The following is a 23,746-nucleotide window of genomic DNA, read 5'->3' as shown; positions in this document are numbered from 1 at the left end:
ATAGCTGATTTCTTGAGAAAAAAAGTATCTGCTGTCTCCTTTTTTACCCTATAGTAAGTACTAGCTGAATCCTGGTACAGTAAAATGTCACACTTAGGATGAGAGAATCTGTATAATTATTAATATTAGAGTTTTCTGGCTGAATGATAAAGTTTATTTGCTAATTTTTAAAATGTTTTTGATGCAAATATTCTAAGAAATTTTATTACTTTCCCATCTTCTTACAAAGAATAGTCTCAACGTATGGTTATCATTGAAAAATAATAACTACACTGCTACTTGCTGGGACACAGAACTCAGTGTCTTGGCTGTTAAGAGTACTAATATAGGAAATGGCACCCTATACCCTAGGATTTGGCCAATTTGCTTAAATGCATTTAAACTAACAACTTAAAATTAACAGCAAATCATAATGCATGAGATTTTTTTTTTCAGTTTTAGTTTAGATTTATTCATTGAACCAGTGTTTCATTGAAAACAAGTTTCACTGCAGCTGTTTACTACAGCTATTTTTCAGGAGATTTCTAAGTTCAACTGATGTTCAATTTTAATTATGATTCACATATCAGAGAGTAATCATTTCTTAAAGATAAATAGAAATTATTCAAATTGAATAACAAGGAGAAAAGAAAGAATGAGAAAAAATGAACAGTGCCTCAAGGACCTATAGGACAATTATCAAAAAGACTAACGTACATATAAAATAATATTGGGGCAGATAAATTATATGAAAAAAAACACAATGGTCTAAAACTTTGTAAATATAGTAAAAGATACAAATTTACAGATTCAAGAAGTTCAACGAACCCAACAAAAGAATAAACCCAAAGAAAACCAAACCAAGACACAAAAAATTAAATTGCTGAAAACAAAAAGTAAAAAAACCCTCTGAAACCAGCTAGAAAAAACAACAACATATTAGAAGGTGGCCAGCAGGGGGGACTGAGCAAGTCGGGCCAGACATGCCCTGGAGCCAACCTCCCTCGGTCCCTTCCTGGCCAGCAGCCACAGCTCGAAGGTCTGTGGAGTGAGCTGGGTCCCTCTTGCAGGTGGGATCCCTCAGACTGGCCTTCGGTGATCAGGCCGAAACCAGCTCTCCGACATCCCCTGAGGGGTCCCGGATTGCGAGTGGGCTGTTCTCTGGTGATGCACCCTGGAATCTGACTCCCTCCTCTCTGGTTCAGGGTGTGTCACCGGAGAACTGCTGCTGCCAAGTCACTGCAGCTCGGCAGCTCCTGTGTTGACCATCTGCCCCCTGGTGGTCATTGCGCATCACAGCTACCGGTCAGACAGTCGGATGGTCGTTTAGCCTTTAATATATAGAGATGACATATATATTATATAACTATATGTGTTTGTGTAATACACATGTTTTACATTACACAAATACATATCTTTGGGTAAAATTGAATCCAGAATGCATAAAGAACTCTTACAACTCAGTGTATGGGCAAAAAGTTTGAACAGCTACTTCACAAAAGAAGATTAACTAATGGCAAAAAACAAACAAACAAAACATGAAAAGATATTCAACATTAGTAGTTCTTAGGGAAATGCAAATTAAAACTGGATGAGCTACTATTACAAACCCACTAGGTTGGCTAAAATTAAAAAGATTAATCATACCAAGTCTTGGCAAGGATGTGCAGAAGTACTGCTTTATGGTGCTGATGGGAATGTGAAATGGTAAAACCAATTTGAAAAACTTGGCAGTTTCTGAAAGTTAAAACATACAGCTACCAGATGACCCAACTAATCAACTCCTAGACTTTAACCAAGAGAAACAAAAACTAATGTCTACACAAAGACTTGTATATTAATGTTCAGAACAGCTTTACTTATAATAACCCCCAAACAAATTTCCATTAAGAGGTGAATGGGTAAATAAATTATGGTATATACACATAATGGAGTACTATTCAGCAATTTAAAAAAAGCAAAAAGAAAAAATAGTAAATATTGATATTACCTGGACAAATCTCAAAATTATTATGCTGATCAAAAAATACCAGGCCAAAAAGATAGTATATTATTCTATTTACATAAAATCTAGATAATTCCACTTATATAAAATTCTAGAAAACATAAACTAATCTATAGTGACAGAAAGCAGGTCAATGGTTGCCTAGGGACAGAGGCAGGGATAAATTGTAGTTTTTTTGTTTTGCTTTGACTTTAAGTTTAAAAAATGTAACACAAAATCAGGAATATGCAACACTGATTTTAATTAGACAAAGGCCAATTTGAGAGGCTTATTCATTTGAACAATTACTGTACATTCACATGCCAGACTCCAGGCCTTTGTTCCATAATTACTTTTTGTTCACTCACACAAAGGAACCATAAATGGTCTTGTTTAAAAATATTCCTGGCACTTACTATGAAGACCAACCGAGTAAAGAACTAATTCTTTATAATGTTAGTATTTCAAAGTACTTTAAATGTATGAATTAGGATGGTTGGGTATGTGACCTACTTTTATAGAACATGAGTTCAGTTGGCTGAACTTATAACTGACCTACATCACTGTATAAGTTTAAGGTATACAGCATGATGGTTTGATAAAGTGATTACCACAATAGGTTTAGTTAACATCCATCATCTCACACAGATACAGTAAAAAGAAAAAAAAATGTTCCTTGTGATGAGAACTCTTATGATCTACTCTAAAACAACTTTGCTATGTATCATACAGCAGTATTAACTACAGTCATCATGTCATACATTTCATCCCTAGTACTTAATTTATCTTGCAACTGGAAGTTTATACCTTTTGACCACATTCCTCCAATTGCCCCTCTCCCCACACCTTGCCTCTGATAACCACAAATCTTTTCTCTTTATCTATGTGTTTGGCATGTTTTTGCAGTTTCAGTGTTATTTTTTCTTTTTAGATTCCAAGTGCAAGACAAATACAGTATTTGCCTTTCTCTGACTTATTTCACTTAGCATAATGACTCCAAGGTCCATTCATGTTATTGCAACATGGACACTTAGGTTGTTTCCATGTCTTGGCTATCTATATATATAAAAGGTTAATATGCAAAGTGTCCCCTCGCGAGTTTGACTGGGAGACCAGAAATTCGACCACTCGTTATGACACACGCTGACCACCAGGGGATGACACGGAACGAAGGAAGGCCCCAGCTGGGGAAGGGAGGCCCCAGCCGGCAGCCGGAAAGCCCCGATTGGCCCTGATTGCCGGCCAGGCTTAGGGACCCTACCCATGCACGAATTTCATGCACTGGGCCTCTAGTTACAAATAATGCTGCTATGAACAAGGGGCTACAGACATTTTTCAAGGGGAAGACAGTTTTAAGTAGATCAATACTAGTTATTCATGGAACTAGAAAAAAAGGGGGGTTGATTCTAGTTCTCTTAAAGGTTTAGATCCCTCTATGGCAGGTAGTACAGATATGGGACAGAGGGTTTTATATCATTCTGGACTCCATAGGTCAGAATAAGTTGTAAAAAAAATAATTGAATTTAACCATGTAGGCCTTGAATTCATTAAAATAAGTCTAAGAAATCACTAAAGGGCTGAGAAGTTAAATGATGTATCCATATTATGTGAATGTTGGAGGGAGGGGGTTTAAGAAAGAGGGGCAGCAGATTGAAAACTCTTCAGGTTTAAACATAAAATAGATAAAACTCAATTCTTTTTTCAAGGTAATTAAATCACTTTTTAAAATTTTGTGTCCTCTCTAGTTTAAAACTACCCAGGGCTGAAATAAATAACTGTAAAATCCTCATACAACCAAGGCACCTGATACGTGGTTTGTCAGATCTGCCTGGCTAGAACATTTCCTTCTCCTGTGACCTAGATCTATCTTAAGAAACCTGCTGCCCAATTCCAACAGCTCCACTTTCTACCTGCTGAGGACTCCTAAGGTATTCCTCTCCAGTCCCTGTAAAAGGAGGATTAAATGTTTAAATTAACAGTTCTCAAGATGTGGTATGGGTATGGTATACTCTTTCATCGGGTCTTCAAGGTCAAAACTATTTTCATAATTAGAGGTTATTTGACATCTTCATTTTCATTCTCTCATGAGTATACAGTGCAGTTTTCCATAGATACATGACATGTGATATAACAGACTGAATGAATGCAGAGGCAAATCTGAAAATCTAGTTGTCTTTTATTAGTCCAGACATTGAAGAGATTTGCAACAATATAAAACAATGCTTTCATTAAGTGTTTTGGAAAAGTTACTTTTTATTAAAATATTATTTATGTTAATATGTAAAAGTTTTTTATTGTTATGTAATAAACTAATATTCTAAAAGTTATTTCAGTGTTAACTTCTAACACAGCCAAGATCTAGAAATAGAACTCATATAAACAAAAACTTTTAGGGGTCCACAATAATTTTAAGAGTATTAAAGGCATTCTGAGACCAAAAAGTTTGAGAAGCATAATTTTGCCTTCAAATATAAAGAAAAAATTCCCAAACTCTCCAGACATCTTGATTCAAGAATGGAAGTTTCAGTATATTGTTTGAAACAGTATATAAATACATAAAGGAAAATAAATATAGGAGGTTTAAATCACTCTCTAATAGGGCAGGAAGGGACAAGGGGTTTGGGATCATCCTGGATTTCTGGGTCCAAAAATAAATCATTGAAGTTAAATTAACAATATATGCTCCTTTGAGCATCCTCAGGCAGGAACATAGACTCCAATATTTTGTTCCTATGGAAAAACATAATCTTTACCTAAAGGTAAGCAAATTATCCATAAAGAAAGCTGCCTGTTATGGATTGCATTGAGCCCCCTTGCCCAACGCCCTCCAAAAATTCTTATGTTGAAGCACTAGGCCCCAATGTGACTCTATTAGGAGATAGGGGCCTTTAAGGACATAATTACAGTTAAATGAGGTTATAAGGATGAGGTTGATAGGACTGATGTTCTTAGAAGAGGCATCTGAGACACCATAGCTCTCTCTGCAAGCACAGAGGAAAGGCATCTGAGGACAGAGCAAGAAGGTGGACATCTGCAAGCCAGGAAGAGAGTCATCAGAAACCAACCAGGCCCAGCACCTTGATCTTGAACACCTAACCTCCAAACCACAACTGTAAAGAAATAAAATTATTGTTGTTTAAGCTACCCAACTCAGTCTGTTGGTATTATGTTATGACAGCCTGAGTTGACTAATACACTGCCTATATCCTGTTTCCATATAAGTACTTCACAAATATACTGGGTGAGAGGAAGGGAAAATGGAGGGTTTTTTGATTGTTTGTTTAAGGGGAAAAATACTGAATTAATATCTTCACAGTTCACACACCATAATTTACGTTACATGGCCACTAAAGAGTTGTATTGGTTTTGTTCTTCTCCAAATGTTATTTAATTTTTATTCTTTCATTAACATTAGAACAGAAACATCTACATTTTCCCACTTGGTTAGTTTCATGCTTTCATATTCCAGCTCATATTGTAACTAATTCATACCATTAGTTATTCTGTTATATCAACTAATAGAGAATCTTGCCTCTCAATGGTTTTGCCTAATTGACAGCAATGATGTAAGTTCACCTCCTTTACTCTTTCCATAAGGTCACACAAATGCTTATGTATGACCAATGAATGCCTTATCAATTCTGGGATATTAGGAAATTCCCTTTTAAAAGTTGAATCTAATTGGTTTGGGAATTGTTTTTGGCTAAAGAAGGGCAAAAGTTCCCCAATAGCAGGTCAGCAGAAGGCCCTACACACTGCTAGAGAGAAATTGATTTAACAGCACCATATTAGACTCAACTGCACAGCAGCTCTCTAGCTATGAAGAAAGGAGAGAAATGTGAAGCCATTTTTAATTTTGATTTTGAAAATGCTTCAGAGTAAGAGATTCCCTCCTATTAACCATCATCTTCTTCCCCTCAAACACTAAGGCCACTTCTTATGCAGCACAATCTTTCCAGTGCTAAGCACTTGCTGTGTCTGAAACACAGAAAACACTCAAAATGCATTTCAGTAAAAAGGGAAGCTGAATGAACACTGATAAGAATATTGCCCCAAAAAAGTGATTTGAATTTACTCTGTTGCTATTGAGAAATTTATAGAAAAAGGAAAAGAGGACTGAAATTCAACTTTATTGGGGGGGGGAGAGAAAAACCTCTAACTTAAAACAAATAAAATTGTTATTTAAATATTTGTTTCGGAGTTATTTGAAGTAATACTAGCCTCAGATAACATTTATTGAACATTTAATATGTGTGGGACACTATGTTAGGTGGCAACTCTAGTAGCAACCAAATATGAGAGAATTGTGTTTTTATTTTATGTAATTGGTGGTTTTTAGCTAATAAATATATACATTCTTTATACACAAGTCAAAATGTGGTTTTAACCATTTAGAAAATGAAGTCCTAAACAACTGGTACGTTTGCTTTCATAACATACCATTTATGTTTCTTTGGGCATCTTTGGGCAGAAATATGGGCTCCAATAATTTACTCTTGTGGAAAAACACTATCTTCTTAACCCTGAAGTTTCCCAGGAACAAATGAGGCCCAAGATGAGAAATGCCTTTACTCTGTTCCCATGCAATCCTTCCATAGAGCCACTTGAATGATTTTTCCTTACATTCTTCAGCTTGCTATTTGGTCAAAATCACTGCCTGATATGTTTTAGAAGTTGAAAGTATTATCTTAGCGAGGGGAAAAAAAGGAACAGTTCTGGAGACTCCTGGCAGGGTGGAGGTAAGCAGGCAAATTGCCATAATTCATAACAGATTCTCAGAGCCAAAAGCTGCTGGCAAGTTACAATCCTTCTGCAAAAATAATAATAATAAAATAAGGTTGTCACAGTCACTAGCAGAAATACAAATTCACTAGTAAAACTAGCTACTTATTAAGCCTACTGTGAGAAAACATAGCAAAATAGGTATGAATTTAAACACAGACGTATTTGTTTGCATCCCTGGTACCTATGAAATACAGGCCTTGTACCAGTTAATGAAATAACCTTACTCTATATCTTCATGTTAACACTACCTCTTTTTGTATTAAATTCCTAACTACTTCAACCCCACCTAACAGACAAAATGTATTTAATACCTAATCTAAGACTGAAACAAGTTCTACTTGTATGAATAATGAGGTGTTGCATATTACATTTGCTTAAAGAACCAGAAAAACACATCCAAGCCAGAATCAGATTGAATATAGAAATGAATAGTTCCTCTACTCTTACACAACACCTACCTGAAAGTGTTACAAGTGCATGATAATTGTTAATAAATATGAAATGGAAAGAATCCTTCTATACTAGCCTCAAGCCTTTAGTAAACAAGATGCAAGAAATACCATTTGTTCTCCAATTTTGAAAATCTCTATGGCTGGAATGTCAAACCACCATGTATCTTTGACCTCAGCTAATAACATGAAGAGTTTGAGTTTCTATGCACATTTTAGTTTTTAAACTAAATATAGTAAAACATCTTGCTAATATCCTTAATTAACTATCACAGAGCTAGTTTGTGAGGAGCCAGGATTTGAATGCTGCCATCTGAACTGCTCTTCTCTATTATGCTACACTATGCAGTAGTCTTACAAAATGAGATAGACAGTTAGATAGATAGACAGACAGATAGGTAGATAGATAGATCATCATGACAGATCTACAAAATGAAAAAACAAAAGTACAAAACCAAGAGTTAAGGAAAGTGGTAGAAGATGGGACCTGTGCTTCTGGAAGCCAGGCCATTTTCTCATAGAATGCACTATTTTGTATGTCTGTATATCTTTTAAAAAAATTAATTCTGCTGGACTATAAGCTCCTCAAAAACAGAGACCATGCTGCATTCACATTTTTACTCCAGCTTTAAGAACAAAGTTTGGCACAAGTTAGCATACAGTTAGTGTGTATTTTAATGTACTTATTTGAAGGTGCGATCTTTTTAAAAACTATTATCTTTTAAAAAAGAGGTAAGTGGGGACATGTCAAAAACAAATAAAAAAAATACTTGTTAATTGAGGCAGTTTAAAATGTTATGCAAGAAGAATTTGTACTAAACTATTCACTCTATGCTTTTTCTCTGACCCCCTACTCCTGATTCCCCAACAGAAAAATAGAGCAAGGCGACATGAAAACTAATTTTGGTTTGTTCTATGTTTACTCGTGGTGATAAAAAAATAAGAGCTAAAGAAAAACTATTAGCATGGTTGAAAAAGGAAGAAGCTAAAAACAAAACTGAGGAAAAGAAGAAAAAAACAGAATTAAGTAGACTTAAACCCCATTATTATCTGATTTCAATAAAACAGAACTGAGCCCAAGGCATTCCTTTTCAAAAAAACTTTTGTACAATATATCCCAATAAATACATATTTCTGCATTTCTTTTCTCTGGTTGTTATCCACAATCGAATTAATATAGAATCAAAAGAAGGATAAAATTTACAACAATGGACAAAGTTCTAATAACAACCATTTATTTCTACAGTCGGCATTCAAAACCATTATAGATTGCACAGAAAAAAAATACACTAGTTAAATTTCTGGCTAGAGGGTACTTAAAAAGCATCAAGTTAACAAGTGGAACATAATATTCCATGGACTAAAGAATACAGCCAAACAGTAAAGACTACTAAGAGCATTTGCTTCCTTTATCCTTATATTTATCATTATGAAAATGATCAGATATGCCATTTTTTTCACTTAAAAGTTAGCCAATAGCCTCATGGGCAAAATAAAATTATTTGAGCTTAATTTTCCATTTTCTTTGCTTTTCCTAGGCTAAATTACAAAACCCTAATATTTATATCAAACTTGTTTATAATATTTTTAAAAATCATCATAACATAGGTCCCATAGTCCTTGACAATCCTGATGGTACCGCTTAGAAAGATTTAGCTATAAAAAGCAATTGAGCCCTGACCGGTTTGGCTCAGCGGATAGAACGTCGGCCTGCAGACTCAAGGGTCCCGGGTTTGATTCTGGTCAAGGGCATGTACCTTGGTTGCGGGCACATCCTCAGTGGGGAGTGTGCAGGGGGCAGCTGATCAATGTTTCTAACTCTCTATCCCTCTCCCTTCCTCTCTGTAAAAAATCAATAAAATATATTAAAAAAAAAAAAAGCAATTGAAATTGTCAATGATGCCTAAATATTTATGCTCACTAATCTCTCAGGCAAATACCTTTTAAAGAACTAGTTAAAAAGTTTATTTTTAATTCCATCCACTATCTGGATATAGTTTCAAAATAATCTCAATCTACCGTAATACCTTATTTAAAATGAAAATGGCATTAGGTTTAATGAATACCTATAAGTGATTTAGTAGAGAATGTATATCATTGAAAGACATTTATAAGAACCCTTCAATGTATACAGAATGCTATGAGTTAGAAAGTACTTCAACTGGTGAATATATTTGTTAGACTTGATCTCATCAAACTGGTAAAACACAAGTAAATGATAGTATTAAATCTCTATAGCAAAAACTTTGCCATCAATTTACAACTTACTAAGGGTCAGTTTATTATTAACCCATTTAAAAAAAAATAGTGATGATTATCCAAAAGTCTGGGACTATAACCACATTTTTTTCTACCAATCACCACTGTCATTCGACTATCTGTCAAGAAAAGTTTCTATGCATGATTTCTTCCAATCTTTCTCTCTTCAGCAGTGGTTCTCAGCCTTGGCTGCACATTAGAATTACCTGGGAATCTTTTTAAAATCCAGAGGCCCAGAAATCAGGATTTTAAAAAGATTCCCAGGTGATTCTGATGTGCAGCCAAGGTTGAGAACCACTGCTCTACGGCATTTCCCAAATTGGCAATTAATTAAAACAGAACTATGTACACAACTGCAACAAATAACTGCACTCAAACAAAGGTAGCTACACTTTAGTGAATGTGTGCTTATTTCTGTCTAACTCAACACGCTATATTTATTATCTAAACCCCACGTCAGACTAGACCAGCCGTGGGCAAACTACGGCCCGTGGGCCGGATCCGGCCCGTTTGAAATGAATAAAACTAAAAAAAAAAAAAAAGACCGTGCCCTTTTATGTAATGATGTTTACTTTGAATTTATATTAGTTCACACAAACACTCCATCCATGCTTTTGTTCCGGCTCTCCGGTCCAGTTTAAGAACCCATTGTGGCCCTCGAGTCAAAAAGTTTGCCCACCCCTGGACTAGACCCTCTTTTCTACATTCAATCATTTCTCTGTGTGCTTCCTCCAACTGGAGCTTGGATTGATGCAGATGGCAGTGAGGTTGCTGTTTTAAAGAGCAATGCATTTCTTATTCCCCTTAACACCCAATACCCTATGCTCTGAGTTGTTTTCTTAATCTAGCCACCCAATCTAGGTACTGCCAAGGACAATGCCAGTGGCCCAAAGAGTTAGGAATTAGAATTTAGTTTTGAAAGCAGAAAAACTACTGCTAATACATATAAGGGGGAACCATCCCTAACTCATGGACATAATCTTGATAAACCTAAGACACACTAGTTTCTCCCATCAAGCCCCAAGGTCCACAGCAGCCTCTCTTACTAAACCATCGAGGCCCTTTCAACAATTACAGGAGAAGAAGAAACTAGACAAGTACTACACTACTTTCTATTTTCAAATCACATGACCAAAAACAACTTAAAGAAAGATCTTTTAAAACATTTACTCTACTCAATCACTCCCACTAATCTCCATGCATTTTTCCTCTAAAGAGAATCTTGAGATGATACAATGCTGTTGAGTTAATGAATATTCTAACAACTGTTTTAAATCTTATAAAAATAACAGTTGCCCTAGCCGGTTTGGTTTGGCTCAGTGGATAGAGTGTTGGCCTATGAACTGAAAGGTCCCAGGTTCGATTCCGGTCAAGGGCACATACCTGTGTTGCGGGCTCGATCCCCAGTAGGGGGCGTGCAGGAGGCAGCCAATCAATGATTCTCTCTCATCATTGATGTTTCTATCTCTCCCTCTCCCTTCCTCTCTGAAATCAATAAAAATATATTTAAAAAAAAAACACAAAACAGTTTCAGGGGGGGTGGGTAAGAGATCAACCGAAGGACTTGTATGCATGCATATAAGCATAACCAATGGACACAAAACACTGGGGGGTACAGGAGGCTAGGGGAAGGTCAAGGGGAGAAAAAAAAGGGGGGGGGACATATATAATACTCTTTGTAATACTTTAAGCAATAAAACAATTAAAAAATAATAAATAAAGAAATACGAATATGGGGGGGGAGATAAATAACAGTTTCAGCTGTGAGAAATACTATGGCCCAAGGCCTCCTTGCCCACCAGAACTTCCTCTATGACACCTAAAATAGCTGTCTGGGAAACATTGCCACATAGTCCTGGTCATCATCGCTGTGAGATCCAGGAAGAAAAGGAGCACACCCAACCACAGAGAACAATTCTCTCACTGCACTTCCCATTCTCCTGTTCGCACAGCTTATGAAGTTCTCCTCACAGAAACATCAGGAAGTCTTTCACTCCCTTCGTTTCAGATCACTGGCTTGGCCTCCCTCAAAAGCACAGGGGGACTGGAGAAGACTTTGGACCATCCAGCCCCCCAACCTACAGAAATCCTGACAAGTGGCTTGAGTTATGTTTTGGTGACTGCATTCTTAAATACATGGAAGGAATGACCAGGAAGCCCTTCATTAAGAAAAATACTCTAAACGGAAAAGAACTTCAAAGGATCTTCTACAGTTGAACTTGATTCTCCACTGTTTCCAAACTCCCTGGGGAGCCTGAGTTTTCTTTACTTGGCAAATGGACTGCTTTAGATGCTGAGGTTGGAATTTTTAAAAGTTAATTGGCTCATTGTTCAACCATAAGCATCAGTATACAAAAGTGAGGTAAAACCAGGCAATAAAGAACTATGACTGCTATCAGGAAGGTTCCACAAGGCCAGTGGCTCTACAGTCCTCTAAATTTTTTTTCTTGAAATCTAAAACTTTCATGAAAATGAACAGTCCTACCTTACAAGTGACTATAACTTTTCTGACTATGAAAAAGAGAAGTACATCGTACGTTTAAACTCATGGCAAATATTTTCTATTTCCTTCTACGGCCTCCAAATGCCAATCTTAACTCATTTATCTCCCTCACCCCTCCATTTCTTTTGTCTGACCAGATCCACCTACTGCCCCCTTCCAACTCTAATTCTGTCTTTCAACCTCACACAACAGTATCATGCTCCCTAAACCAGGCTCATTTCTGAACAAAAGATTTGCAAGGTTCAAAGTATGACCATTTTGAAAATCTCTGCCCATCAGTTTCCTCCTTTACCTTACATCTCAACATTGCTTGCATCTTCATCATTAATTCTTTTAAGTCCCAATTTTCCCAAAAGATCTTTACAGCTGAAGTCCTAAGGAACTCCCAGGACAATCACAAATGGATTCCAATAATGAATCAGGTTACAGGGGAATCCTAACCACTCTTCCATTGACACAGGAACTCTTATTGTCACATTCACTGTACAGAAACACTAGGACAATGAGCAGCCTTCTCTACAAAGGCCACTAGATATACAAGGAACTGTACCATCAAAAGGGCTCCTAAATTTCCCTCCATTCCCAATCCTTTTTTTTTGTGAACACTCATATTATCATTTATCTGTATTATGTATCAGGCTATATGCATATCTATGGATTCAAATGTAAAAAAAAGAAAAACTTTCTCTAGTTGTCCCTCTAGTATTATGGAAAGGCTTAGTTGTATTATTGTCACCTCCAACCTCCTGCAGTTTTCAAGACATTGGGTAACAAATTTACAGAATACGGTTGCACTGCTGTCCGTCCTCATGTCAACTACCACGAACCAGGGGTCAAACCTAGCTCCATCCCAACTTCTGGGATTTCCTAACACTTTCATGGAAAGGGTCAAAATGCTACTGCTTTCTAACAGGAGTATTCACAGTAGAAATGTGAAATTACTGGTGACAGATGTTATATGAACAGGTTATAAAGACAACCCTGTACATTTATTTCATAATTAGAAAACTTTCTTGAAGTTTTATTGCTTCTTTACTTCTGTATTTTTATATTAGCATGAAAACAAAATTAGATTCTTCCATTTCATTTCTCTCATTTAGGTTTGCATTATCTATTGACAGGTTTGTGGGGTTTTTAAAACTGTGCCTAACAGAAAATCTACTTGTAATGGGCTTTCGAAAAATAGCATCTGAATTACTGAGAAGGAAATCACCCTTTGCTTATTTTCTATATGATGATTTCTTCATAACCAATCTTACTGGTTATATAGCTTTCAGGCTGAGTTCTCAAGGATCATCTACAGATAAATGATAATCATTGGTTTTAATTGCATGTAAAATATGTTGTTTATCTTGTCTCAAGACACTCTTGTTTTGGAGGTTGTTACAACCTCAACCTCAGACTATTAAATGATGTTAACACTCAATTCCTAAATAGCTCCTATTTCCCTTTACTAAAATAAAAACTTAAGACAGGTAGATTAAAAACAGAATTTAACTTATATTCCATCACAGACTAAAAACACTCAGATTTTCCATTTCTTAAGGGTTTTCTCTCAATGTGGTAATTTATCATAGAAAAAAAGAAAAAAATATATAAACAAAATGTGGTAAGTTCACATTTTTGATAGATGATGCTAAAAATGTTTTAAAATGTATACCGTAGGACAATTATTATTTATAACATGAAAAGATGAAATCACAATTTTATACTGCCTTACAATCCATGAATATCTAACTTGTACAGACTTCTCATTTTGGAAGTTGGGAAATACTTCCAATTGGATTGCAATTTAAAAAAAGCACGACAAAAATAATTTTGTAAGACAGGAAAGTCCCCCTGTTTGATTATGTACCAGGTTATACTGGCAGTACTACAGTGATTTCTGGGGGCTTCGTTCATATGAAAAAAATGACAAACTGTTATGTTTTCAGTTCTGGGGCTTCAAAATATCAATGCTTTTTTATTCTCTAGATTTCCTTCAGGCTTAGAAAGCACAGGGGGAAACACACACACACACACACACACACACACACACACACGGCACATGCAGGCCAAGAAGTCCTTCTCTGTCAATATGCCTCCAAATTCTGAATTTGCTCCCTCTGGTGAATACTTCTAACATCCTCAAAACGAAGTCACAGATTCCTAGGCCCAACACCTCAGACCTCCTCAATCAGATTCTGGGGTTGAATCCTGGCATTTACATTACTTTAACAAGAATTTAAGTTGCCCTGAAATACCCCAACCCTACAAGCACATGAGGACAAATGAAGCTGGATAGTCATCAAGTAACTACTTGCCCTATCACGTCACTTTTGTTTGTTTGTTTGTTTGTTTGTTTGTTATGGTAAAATATAAATCACTACTTCCTAATAGTTTCACCTCTACCTGCCTAACAGGACATAATAATTACTGTTAAAACAATCTTGAGTGTTGGTCTAGCACATCTCTCTCCCCATAAAAAAAGTCACCAAAGATCCAAAGCCAGAATGGATATCCAGTCTTGGGCATAAGAGTCAGTAGTTCCTCCCAAGGGCAAGACCTGAGCCAAATGGGAATGCCTGGCACTAAGGTTCCTCTGTATGTCTTTTCTGGAAATGTGCATATTAAATGGGTTCCGGCAGTCTTACCTGGACAGGTTAACATAGGATGTTCACATGATCAGCAGCAGGCAGAGAGCAGGGATCAAGAAAAATGAACCATACCAGCAGCAAGTTTTAACAGGGAAAATACAGAAAGCCCTACTGGACTAGATGAGTACTGAAAGCCAGAATGACAAAACAGAAACTAAACTTGCCTCCTTTACAAATTTATAGGTCAGAGGGTGGTGAAACCATTGACAAGATTTTAACTGAAGGATATGTTGTCCTGAATTACTAAAACTGTCTTTGTTAAGTTCTCACGATTCTTTCCATATACCGGGATCTATGAGAAAGTGTAAGTGGTGACGGTTTTATTAAAAGAGCATGAATTTGTAACAAGAGTTAATACCAAGCTTAATAATTCCTGCAATCATAAATTCTATGGATAATGAAATACTCTGTATCAGAACGCCCAGGTCTATGGCAGAAGAATTAAATGAACGTATGCTTTGTACTCAAAAGGATTAAGTATAAAGATGTCCTGTTTGAAGACACTAGAAAATTCTACAGCTATCCTTCAAAAGTTCTGAAATAAAAAAACAGTCCACCTTAAACCTAAAAAGCTAATTTCATGTTGACTTTAGACATTGTACTTTCTATTCTCCTTGTTAAAGAATGCTAGCTAAGGCTCCAAGGAGTGATTAAAACATTAAGTAAAATGATGCATTGCCAAACTATCTCCAACACAGACTTTCAAAATCTGAGAGGAAAGGATCAGAAATCCAATTTTTCACATGAAAGTTGAAGGATTGTTTCTTTTTTGTTTTTCTAAGACTTTTCCACTTCCTTCCCAAATGTGGCAATTCCTAAATATTCATATGTAGGGGAGCCTGTTCTAAGAGGGGAGAAAAGGCCCCAATTTTTAAGACTTGAAAATGTACTTTATTTCTGTAGACACAGGTTCAGCCAATTAGCTAGCAATGATCTTGACCAAATGATGACTCAGCCTTGTGGGGATTTTTTTTTTCGTTAAATGAAATTTCACATTCAAAATCCTACAAAGATGGAAGCTCCAAGCATTCAACTAGAACAAAGGCCTTGAAATAATCATTTGAAAGGATTTAATGATTTATATGAAACATATTTAACCCAAAGTACTTAGATGATCTTTAAGGCCCCTTTCTGTTCAAATCTTAATTGCTTTAGTAACTTTCCTAGACTCTTCTTAGAGCCTTCATGATTACAAATCGAACCTGAATGAGAAGATTCAGAATTAAAGTGGTCATCGTTAAACCTGATTCAACTGTACAGACAGAAAGATGGCAGCAGAATAAAGCATCCTGAACCAGGGACAGGGAGAAGACCATTACGTAGTTCGCAGGCCCGTGAATGAATCCCAACATACAACAAAGTCAGGGTGAGGGTTGGGAGATTTAGTGAACCATGTCCGTCTTTCGGGTGACAAACGACCCACCCAAACAGGGGGGTAGACTTGGGCTTCTAATAATATGACAAACCATCTACCTGAAGTCATCCACCACGGCAGGAAGACACAGGTCAACTAGAGAATGAATTTTCTCTAACTTAAGAGTAAATTACCCCTTACTGGCAGTTTTCCTACTTTCTATCCCCAAATAGAATCCATATACTCGACGTCGCAAAAAAGGTTAGCCATCTCACCCTTCCATTGTGACTCTGGCACTTGTGTTCCACACAAAAGCCATCCTCTACATCGGGGTGGGGTTTATTCTCTCCCTCCCGTCAGGGGCGGGCCGTGGCAGCCGGTAAGGCATCCTGCAGGCCCCCCCTCCGACGCCCCCCTCGGAAGTCACAGCGATGTCGCGCTGACGGGCCCTCGGTGTTAAGGACCCTTCATCGGGAAATCTGCGATCGGGAGCCGGGAAAGGGAGCCTGAGCGCCCTGCGCGGTGCCTCGGCCGCCGGCGGGAGGGTAGCCGCGCGGGCAGGCACCTCCGGGGCACCGAGCGGGGCCAGCACGCCTCCCCCGAGTTTCCCTTCCTTCCACGCAATTAACCGGCAGCTCCCCGCCCCCACCCGTCCGATTAGGAAAAGTCACGCCGGCCACTCGCTGAAGGGCAGGGAGACAGCTCCCCGGTGCGCGCACAAGTTGGGCTCCGCAGGGGCCGCGGCGGACACCGCCTTCTGCGGGGCACACCCGAGCTGCCAACTTTCCCGCGGCCCCCTCCTCTGCGAACAGCAGCCCAAACTTTGCCTCTCGCCCACCTGGCCGCGCAGCGGAGCATCGGGGCGGGCCGCCCGCTCACTCCCCGCGCCTCGGGCTGGGGCTGGGGCAGGCGGCGACCTTCACGCCAGCCCCCAACCCCGCGCCGGCCGCTGCCCGATCCCCACCCCCCAGCCTCCAGCCGCCTCCCCCAGACCCATCTCCCCGCCCCCAAACCCTCGCAGAAAACCCGCGGCCGGGCGACCGCACGCCGACCCCTCGGGCTCCGACGGCCCCCGATCCTCGGGGTCCCCGAGAGCTCGGGCCCCCGCCCCCCGTCCGCCCACTCACCACCGGTGAAGGGCTCCATCTTCCCCCCCGGCCCGGCTCCTCGCAGCCCGAGCGCCCCAGCTTCCTACTCCGAGAGCTGAGGCGGCCCTGCCGACTGAGCATGCCCAGCGCGGCCCGGGGCCAGTGCGGAGAGGCGGCGAGGGGCGGCGCCCGTCCGCTCGGGGGCTCCGCCGCTCCGGGTTTTTGCGAGAGCTGCGGAGCAGGCGGGGGGAGGGGCGGGGCGGGTGGGGGTGGGGCGGGAGGGAAAGGCTCGGGCAGCCCGCAGCCAAATGGGGGGGAGCGGAGGGCTAGGGCCCGGGCGGTTGCAGGGCCGGGGTGCAGCCACGCCCGGTAGGAGGCAGCCCCCCCCCTCCTGGGCTGGAACCGCAGTCAATCGCTCAGCAAACGTGCTGGCCTCCTGCGTCCGCGCTGCGCGGTCCTAGGCGCCGGGAACCCGGCCCCGCGGCGGGAAAATGCGGGCATCGCTCGTGGGGCGGACATTCCGGCAGCAGACTCCAAACAAACGCGGGAGGCCCCGAGACCGGAATTACTGCCCGCTGAGCATACGATCGGGGGGCGGGGGGGAGAGTGAGGGGTCGCTAGCTAATTCGATGGTGAGTGCAGAGGCCTCGCTCGAGGCGCCCAGGTCTGAAAGGCAGAGCGGCCCCAGGAGGGGAGAGGGCCCCGGGGAGCGCACTGCGCCCCGGCTCCGACGAGCAGGCGCTGGGGCCGTCCCAGCCCGGCTGCCCGCCCCCCGCGGAGAAGTCCCCAGAGGCTGGACCCGGAGACAGGGGAGGCGGGGACCCCTGGGATCCAGCCCTCGGGCTGAGGTTCGGGAGCGGCCCCTACTGGCCGGCGAGTCACAAAACCCGGCGCTGGAGGCTCCAGGCCTGCGGTCGCCGCAGGATGTGGGCAGGAGGCCTGTGGGAGCCGAGCCCCAGATCAACACCTGCGGCTCCGGGGGTGCCGCCGCCGGGCCGGGCGGAGCTAGACCCGAGCAGCGGAAGCTCCCCTCGTCACCCCTGCCCCCCGGCACTCGCGCCTTTGCCTCCGGCCCCTCGATACCATTGTTTCCGATGTCAAATCCGAGCAGACCTGGCAAGTCTTGGGGATGGAGCAACTGGGGGCCCCGGGAGCCCCGGCGAGGCTCGTCGGGGCGGCTCCCTCATCCCTGGGTCGGGATGCGCATCGCCGCCACTCTCGCGGTGGAGGCCTCGGCCTTTCCAGACGCTGCCACCACCTCCTCTCCCTCCTCTTCAGCATCCCCAGCCCCTGCAGCAGCTTGGCTTCGGCGGAGCCTCACGGCGCCTGCCAACTGTCACCGGCTGCGCCCGGGCTGTCAGCCGCGTGGCGCGGGACGGGGCTGCACACACGCCGGCGGGAGCGCAGCCAGCCTGGTACACGGGCGGCTGGCTGTCCCTGGCCCCGCACGGGAATTAGAAATTAGATGTCAAAGAAGTAAAAAAATCGAAGTGCAATATTGCCTATGACATGTCAATTGTATCCACTCACGCACTTTCCACTCCACTTTAAAACCTCCAGTGGCTAACCATTGCGCTTAGAATAAAAGCGAAACTCTAGCCCTGGGACCTCATCTCTCCTACACGTGCTCGCTGCTCTGGCCACAAAGGGTTGCTTGCAGTTCCTGGAAGTAGCCAACTTCCATCCAGCATGCTCCTCCTGCAAGAACTGTTATTGCCTGGTACTCTGCCGGCTGGTTCCTTCTGGTCATTAAGGTCTCACCTCAAATGTCACCTCTGCAGAGAGTCTTTCCCTGACCACACAATCGAAATTAAGCAGAAACATGGTCTACTGCTTAGTTTCCTTAGAGCACTCATTACGCTGTAAAACAATGTTTTTGTTTGTTGCTTAATTATTATCAGCCTCCCTCTCAAGAACTGAAGCGGCATGAAACAGATAGGGTCATTATCTGTATAAGGGTTGTATTCCCAGATAACTGCAATAATTTTCCCAGATAACTGCAAATAGTTTTCGAATTGATATGGGAGTGGATGCAACAGTATTTAGAGTTCTAGTTCACCTGCAATGTGGAACGCCCTCCCAGAGAACATCTCTATATTGAACGATGTGTTTGTGATCAGAACAGGGAAGGTGTCTTCATCAAATGACACCTCAAAGCTGCTCTCTCCCCGCTGTTAAAGATCATCTCAGCCCTTAGGCTTCCCCCAACCCCCACCTAAGGGAACTTAACTGAAAATAGGAAGTGAACCAGGTGGTGCATCAGTGTTCAGATATTACATAGTATATGCAGGGCTGGATTTTGTTAAAAGTACCCCACACATTGTAATTGTTTAGATACGAGGCTTTCCCCTGTATTTAAGGTCATGTCATATCCCTTTGGAGTTATTTTTGCAACCAAAGTACTTAGTATCAGAGATATTTAAAACTCCACCGCTTGTTAAATCCCCTCACCTTGCCTGTAAGTGAGAGTCTATCATGCTTTTAAGTGTGGAACACCTTATCCTGAGTTTTGTCAAATACTTCATTTCCGCAGAGACTTGTGATAAAAATGCTTCATCATAGCACTAGTAAATATAGGTGGATAATCATGTCTTTCAGTGATTTCTTTGGCAAAGAGACAATAATTTCTTTATTCCCTCTTTGCCAAGAGGGAGAGGGAGAGGGAGAAGGAGGGAAGGAAGGAAGGAGAAAGAGGGGGGGAGGGGAGAGAGAGAGAGAGAGAGAGAGAAAGAGAGAGAGAGAGAGAGATTAAGGAGCATTTAAAGACCTGTGGTTTGGAATTGGAGATAAAAGTATAAAAACTTAAAATGTTTCAGGATTCTACCTCCCCTCAAATAATAATGAATTTTGTTTTGTTTTATTATGGTTTTTGCTTTTCTTTTTTAGATAACATTTTACATTTGATTTCATAAAGCCAATTTCACTACTGAAACCTATCATGGTTCAGTCTTTAACTGCCTCAATCCTCCCACACAGAACTTCCTCTTTAGTTTAAGGGCATAATACTTTAAATTATTAAGAAGTTACTATTGATTATCAGAGGCAATAGAGAGACATTATCTACTATACCCATTTACTATTTCAGAATCCTTGCTTTTTACCATTTAAGATTTGAAAACCAAAAAAATTGGAAGGCTAAGTATAACATAATAAATAGCATAAAAAGAAAAATATGAGCTCCCTGAATAACAAACCACATTTATTTTTTTAAAAAAGCAACAGACTTGCTAATCAATTAATATAGGAACTTTTTTCCCCATCAAAATAAAGCAATTGGTATGCCATGAATGAGTTAATCCAAGCCTCACTTTGCCTGGTGAGGGAACTGAAGTCTAGATAGGTTGGAGGATTTACTCACAGTCCAGTGGCAGACATTGCCTGGAACTCAGGGGGTCTGTGTTCTAAACCAGAGCTCTGAAGTTTGTTGTTGCTTCCCTATTTCCACAGGGACATTAGGATCAATGACAATAATCTGTGAGACGGATATGGAGTAAAGAGAAATACAACTAACTTCAGGCTAGTACTAGACAGCTATTCCATTAGTTAATTGATATTCCAACTTAATTTCTTGATATTCCCTGTCAACTCTAGGTTTAGCATTATTAAATAAACTTTCTAATTATTTTGAAATAAGCAATAAACAATACATTCATTCAGTGTACACATTTGAAAATATTTGTTCAGGACTCTTAAGGAAATGAAGGATGCTGTTTGCTGCCAGGACACGACGAGCACTAAGAGGTTTCCAGCTACACCAGACTCTACTCAGCCATCCCAAGAACCAAAGGAGTCAGCATCTCATTACCCTGTAACCCATTTGCAGCAGACATGCTCAGCATCTATTAGTGATTTTTGAGGTTATACCAAATTAAGCAATGTTTAGAGCTCTAAAAAAAACGACAGAATAATTATCCAACAGAGTTCTTGTATAGCTTAGACATTAGCAAAAAGATTCAGCCAAATAAAGTGAAAGGTTATCAGGAAAGAATAGTTCTATAGGAGTTCGGATGCTTTGGAACACAAAAGCAAAATGCTGATAAACTGGTTTAAAAAATAAGGAAATTTATCAGCTCACGTGACAAGTCCAGAGATAAGGCAGACTCCAGGCACCGCTCCCCAACCTCATCAAGATCTCAGCTTCTCGCTCTGTCTCTTCTGTGAGCAATTTTCTGAAAGACTGAGTGCCCTTCGGCCAAAAAGGCTGCATCGAGGGAGGAAGGAGGAACCTTTTCTCTGGTGTCTCTTTCTTAAGAGTGAGGAAACTTTTCTCAGAAATGCCCCATTAGAATTCTCTTTAGGTTTTATTTGCCAAAACTGTATTTTGTACATTTCTAAGCAAATCACTGGAAATGAAAGCAGGGTTACCATGATCCGCTTCTTAGACAAAGCAGTTTAGGAGTGCTGAGTTTAGCATCAGTTTTCTTATATCATACTAGAGGCCTGATGCATGAAAATTCGTGCAAGAGTAGGCCTTCCTTACCCCGGCTGCCAGCACTGGCTTCCCTCCAGCACCCGGGACCCAGGCTGCTTCCCTCCTCCAGCCGCCAGCAGGCACTCGGAACCCAGGCCAGCTTCCCCCCCTTCACTCCCCACCCCAAACCCCCACCCCCGCCACCCACAGGCACCGGGAACCCCGGCCTTAACAACTTTGAGATTTTAAAGCCAATTATTATTATCCAAGGCATTTTCTTTGGCCAATTCTATAACAGAGATAACTTACTGACTTTCAGTCACTTTATTATTTTACTTTATTTTCCTTTATAAAAACAGGAGTGCCCGGGACCTGTGAGGCAACCTTGGAATGCGGTCCATTATTATTCAAGAGCTACCCATTATTATGGAAACACTAATCTTTTTGCCTAAGTCCAGCCTGTATATTTTCTTTGTGTCATTTTTGCCATCCTTTAAAGAAAAACTGTCTTGGGTTTATTCTATAGCAGTGGTTCTCAACCTGTGGGTCGCGACCCCTTTGGGGGGTCGAATGACCCTTTCACAGGGGTCACCTAAGACCATCGGAAAACACATATATAATTACATATTGTTTTTGTGATTAATCACTATGCTTTAATTATGTTCAATTTGTAACAATGAAATTGGGGGTCACCACAACATGAGAGACTGTATTAAAGGGTCGCGGCATTAGGAAGGTTGAGAAACACTGTTCTATAGCATCCGTGAAGAGATATGGGGCTCAGTTCAAGAGCCACCCAAAATCGGGTGGGGTGCGCCATTTCTCTTAATCTAGCCTTTATCTCGTCATGAGTACAGAAATCCCAGACACATCCCTAAATTGTGAGAAATGTCTCATTTATCCAAATTTCAAATGATGGACTGGGAAATAAAAACATGGCAAAATGAGACTTTAAATAACACTCCTGGGAGTGGGCATCCATTTTACAGAATCACCAAAAGACTATCAATGGGCTAGGGCCTTTTTTAGTTACTTCCTTCTGTCTAGGTCAGTGGTCGGCAAACCGTGGCTCGTGAGCCACTTGTGGCTCTTTGGCCCCTTGAGTGTGGCTCTTCCATAATATACCAGGTGCGGGCGCACACATACAGTGCGATTGAAACTTTGTGGCCCATGCACAGAAGTCGGTATTTTGTGGAAGAGCCACACTCAAGGGGCCAAAGAGCCGCACGTGGCTCGAGAGCCGCAGTTTGCCGACCACTGACCTAGACAGAAGGAAGTAACTAAAAAAGGCCCTAGCCCATTGATAGTCTTTTGGTGATTCTGTAAAATGGATGCCGCAGTTTGCCGACCACTGGTAAGGTAATTTTCTTAGAACCTGTGTTATCAGCCCCGTGTACCGCTCATCCATTTACATGGCTCGTGCGAGTTTATGCATCACAGGCATGCTTGGAATTAACTGGCCTTTGTTTAAACTTCCCTGGATTGCAATTTTTACAGATTTTACACTTTCAAATTAATCTTAGAATCTTAAAATTTTAACACAGCACAATAAAATCATAAATCAGAGAAAAGCAAATTAAAGTTACAATACAGACACATAGAAAGAAATTTAACTAGCTAAGAGTTTCTGGTGGCCTGGGAAGGAAAGAAAAAGATTTTTTAAGATAAAGAATTATTGGCAGTTGCTGAGAAATTCCTTTAATCCTTCCTTTTTACTTGGTTCAGCCCAGTGCAGGGAGTTTGAGCCTCCAGCAAATGAAATATGAAGTCGTTTTCACTTTTGGCTGAGCACCTGCATCCAGCCATAAAGGCTGGGCAGCTGTGAGCAAAACCTTTCTTATCGTCTGAGACCGAGTCATCCCGCTCACAGCGATGCTTGTCCCGCTCTGCCTCAAACTCTAGCTCCTGCTCATAATTATGAGGTAAATCTTTATCAGGTGGGCTCTTGACTGCGGTCGCAGGAGCGACAGGTGGAGGCCGAGGAGGCACAGAGGTGGGAAGTGGTATTTTTAGAGATTCTCACCCCTCCACTATAGGCTGTAAAGCCATGGCTACACCCTGCTTAGACATTCTTAAACTCCCCTGTGCTGGATCAAGGCAATCACGAATTAAAGACCATAGTGTGAATGTAGGAATAGGAATCTTCTCTGGACCTTCTGCTGTGTATCGGTCATGCATCTGCTTTCCGACCTTTTCCCACGTTTGGAAGTTGATGGTTCCCTCTTCAGGAAACCAAGGGCAAATTTCATTAACAGAACGTAAGAAATCAAGAATCTGACTACACTTAACAGAGCATCC

At 41.0% G+C, this 23,746-nt stretch overlaps 1 protein-coding gene across 2 annotated transcripts in view; it reads right to left on the bottom strand.

The window, feature by feature from the left end:
• The window catches only part of LNPEP (leucyl and cystinyl aminopeptidase), a 102,516-nt gene extending 81,324 nt beyond the window's left edge, over positions 1 to 21,192 (bottom strand). The window contains exon 1 of one of the 2 annotated variants that reach the window (XM_070412374.1): positions 21,113 to 21,192. Coding sequence is in view for 1 of the 2 variants with exons in the window: in XM_070412373.1 (XP_070268474.1) it covers positions 17,077 to 17,095 (19 nt within the window). In the remaining variant the exon portion in view is untranslated. Of the gene's footprint in view, positions 1 to 17,076; positions 17,165 to 21,112 lie in introns of those variants that run through there. The other variant, XM_070412373.1, reaches the window with a different exon arrangement.
• Between the last annotated feature and the right edge of the window lie 2,554 nt (positions 21,193 to 23,746).

Source organism: Myotis yumanensis, unplaced genomic scaffold, assembly GCF_028538775.1.
Source record: "Myotis yumanensis isolate MYYU_CA2020_CCGP unplaced genomic scaffold, mMyoYum1.0.hap1 SCAF_4, whole genome shotgun sequence".
NCBI lineage: Eukaryota > Metazoa > Chordata > Mammalia > Chiroptera > Vespertilionidae > Myotis > Myotis yumanensis.
The sequence above is the reverse complement of the archived record's forward strand: the minus strand, read 5'-3'. Positions and strand labels throughout refer to the sequence as shown.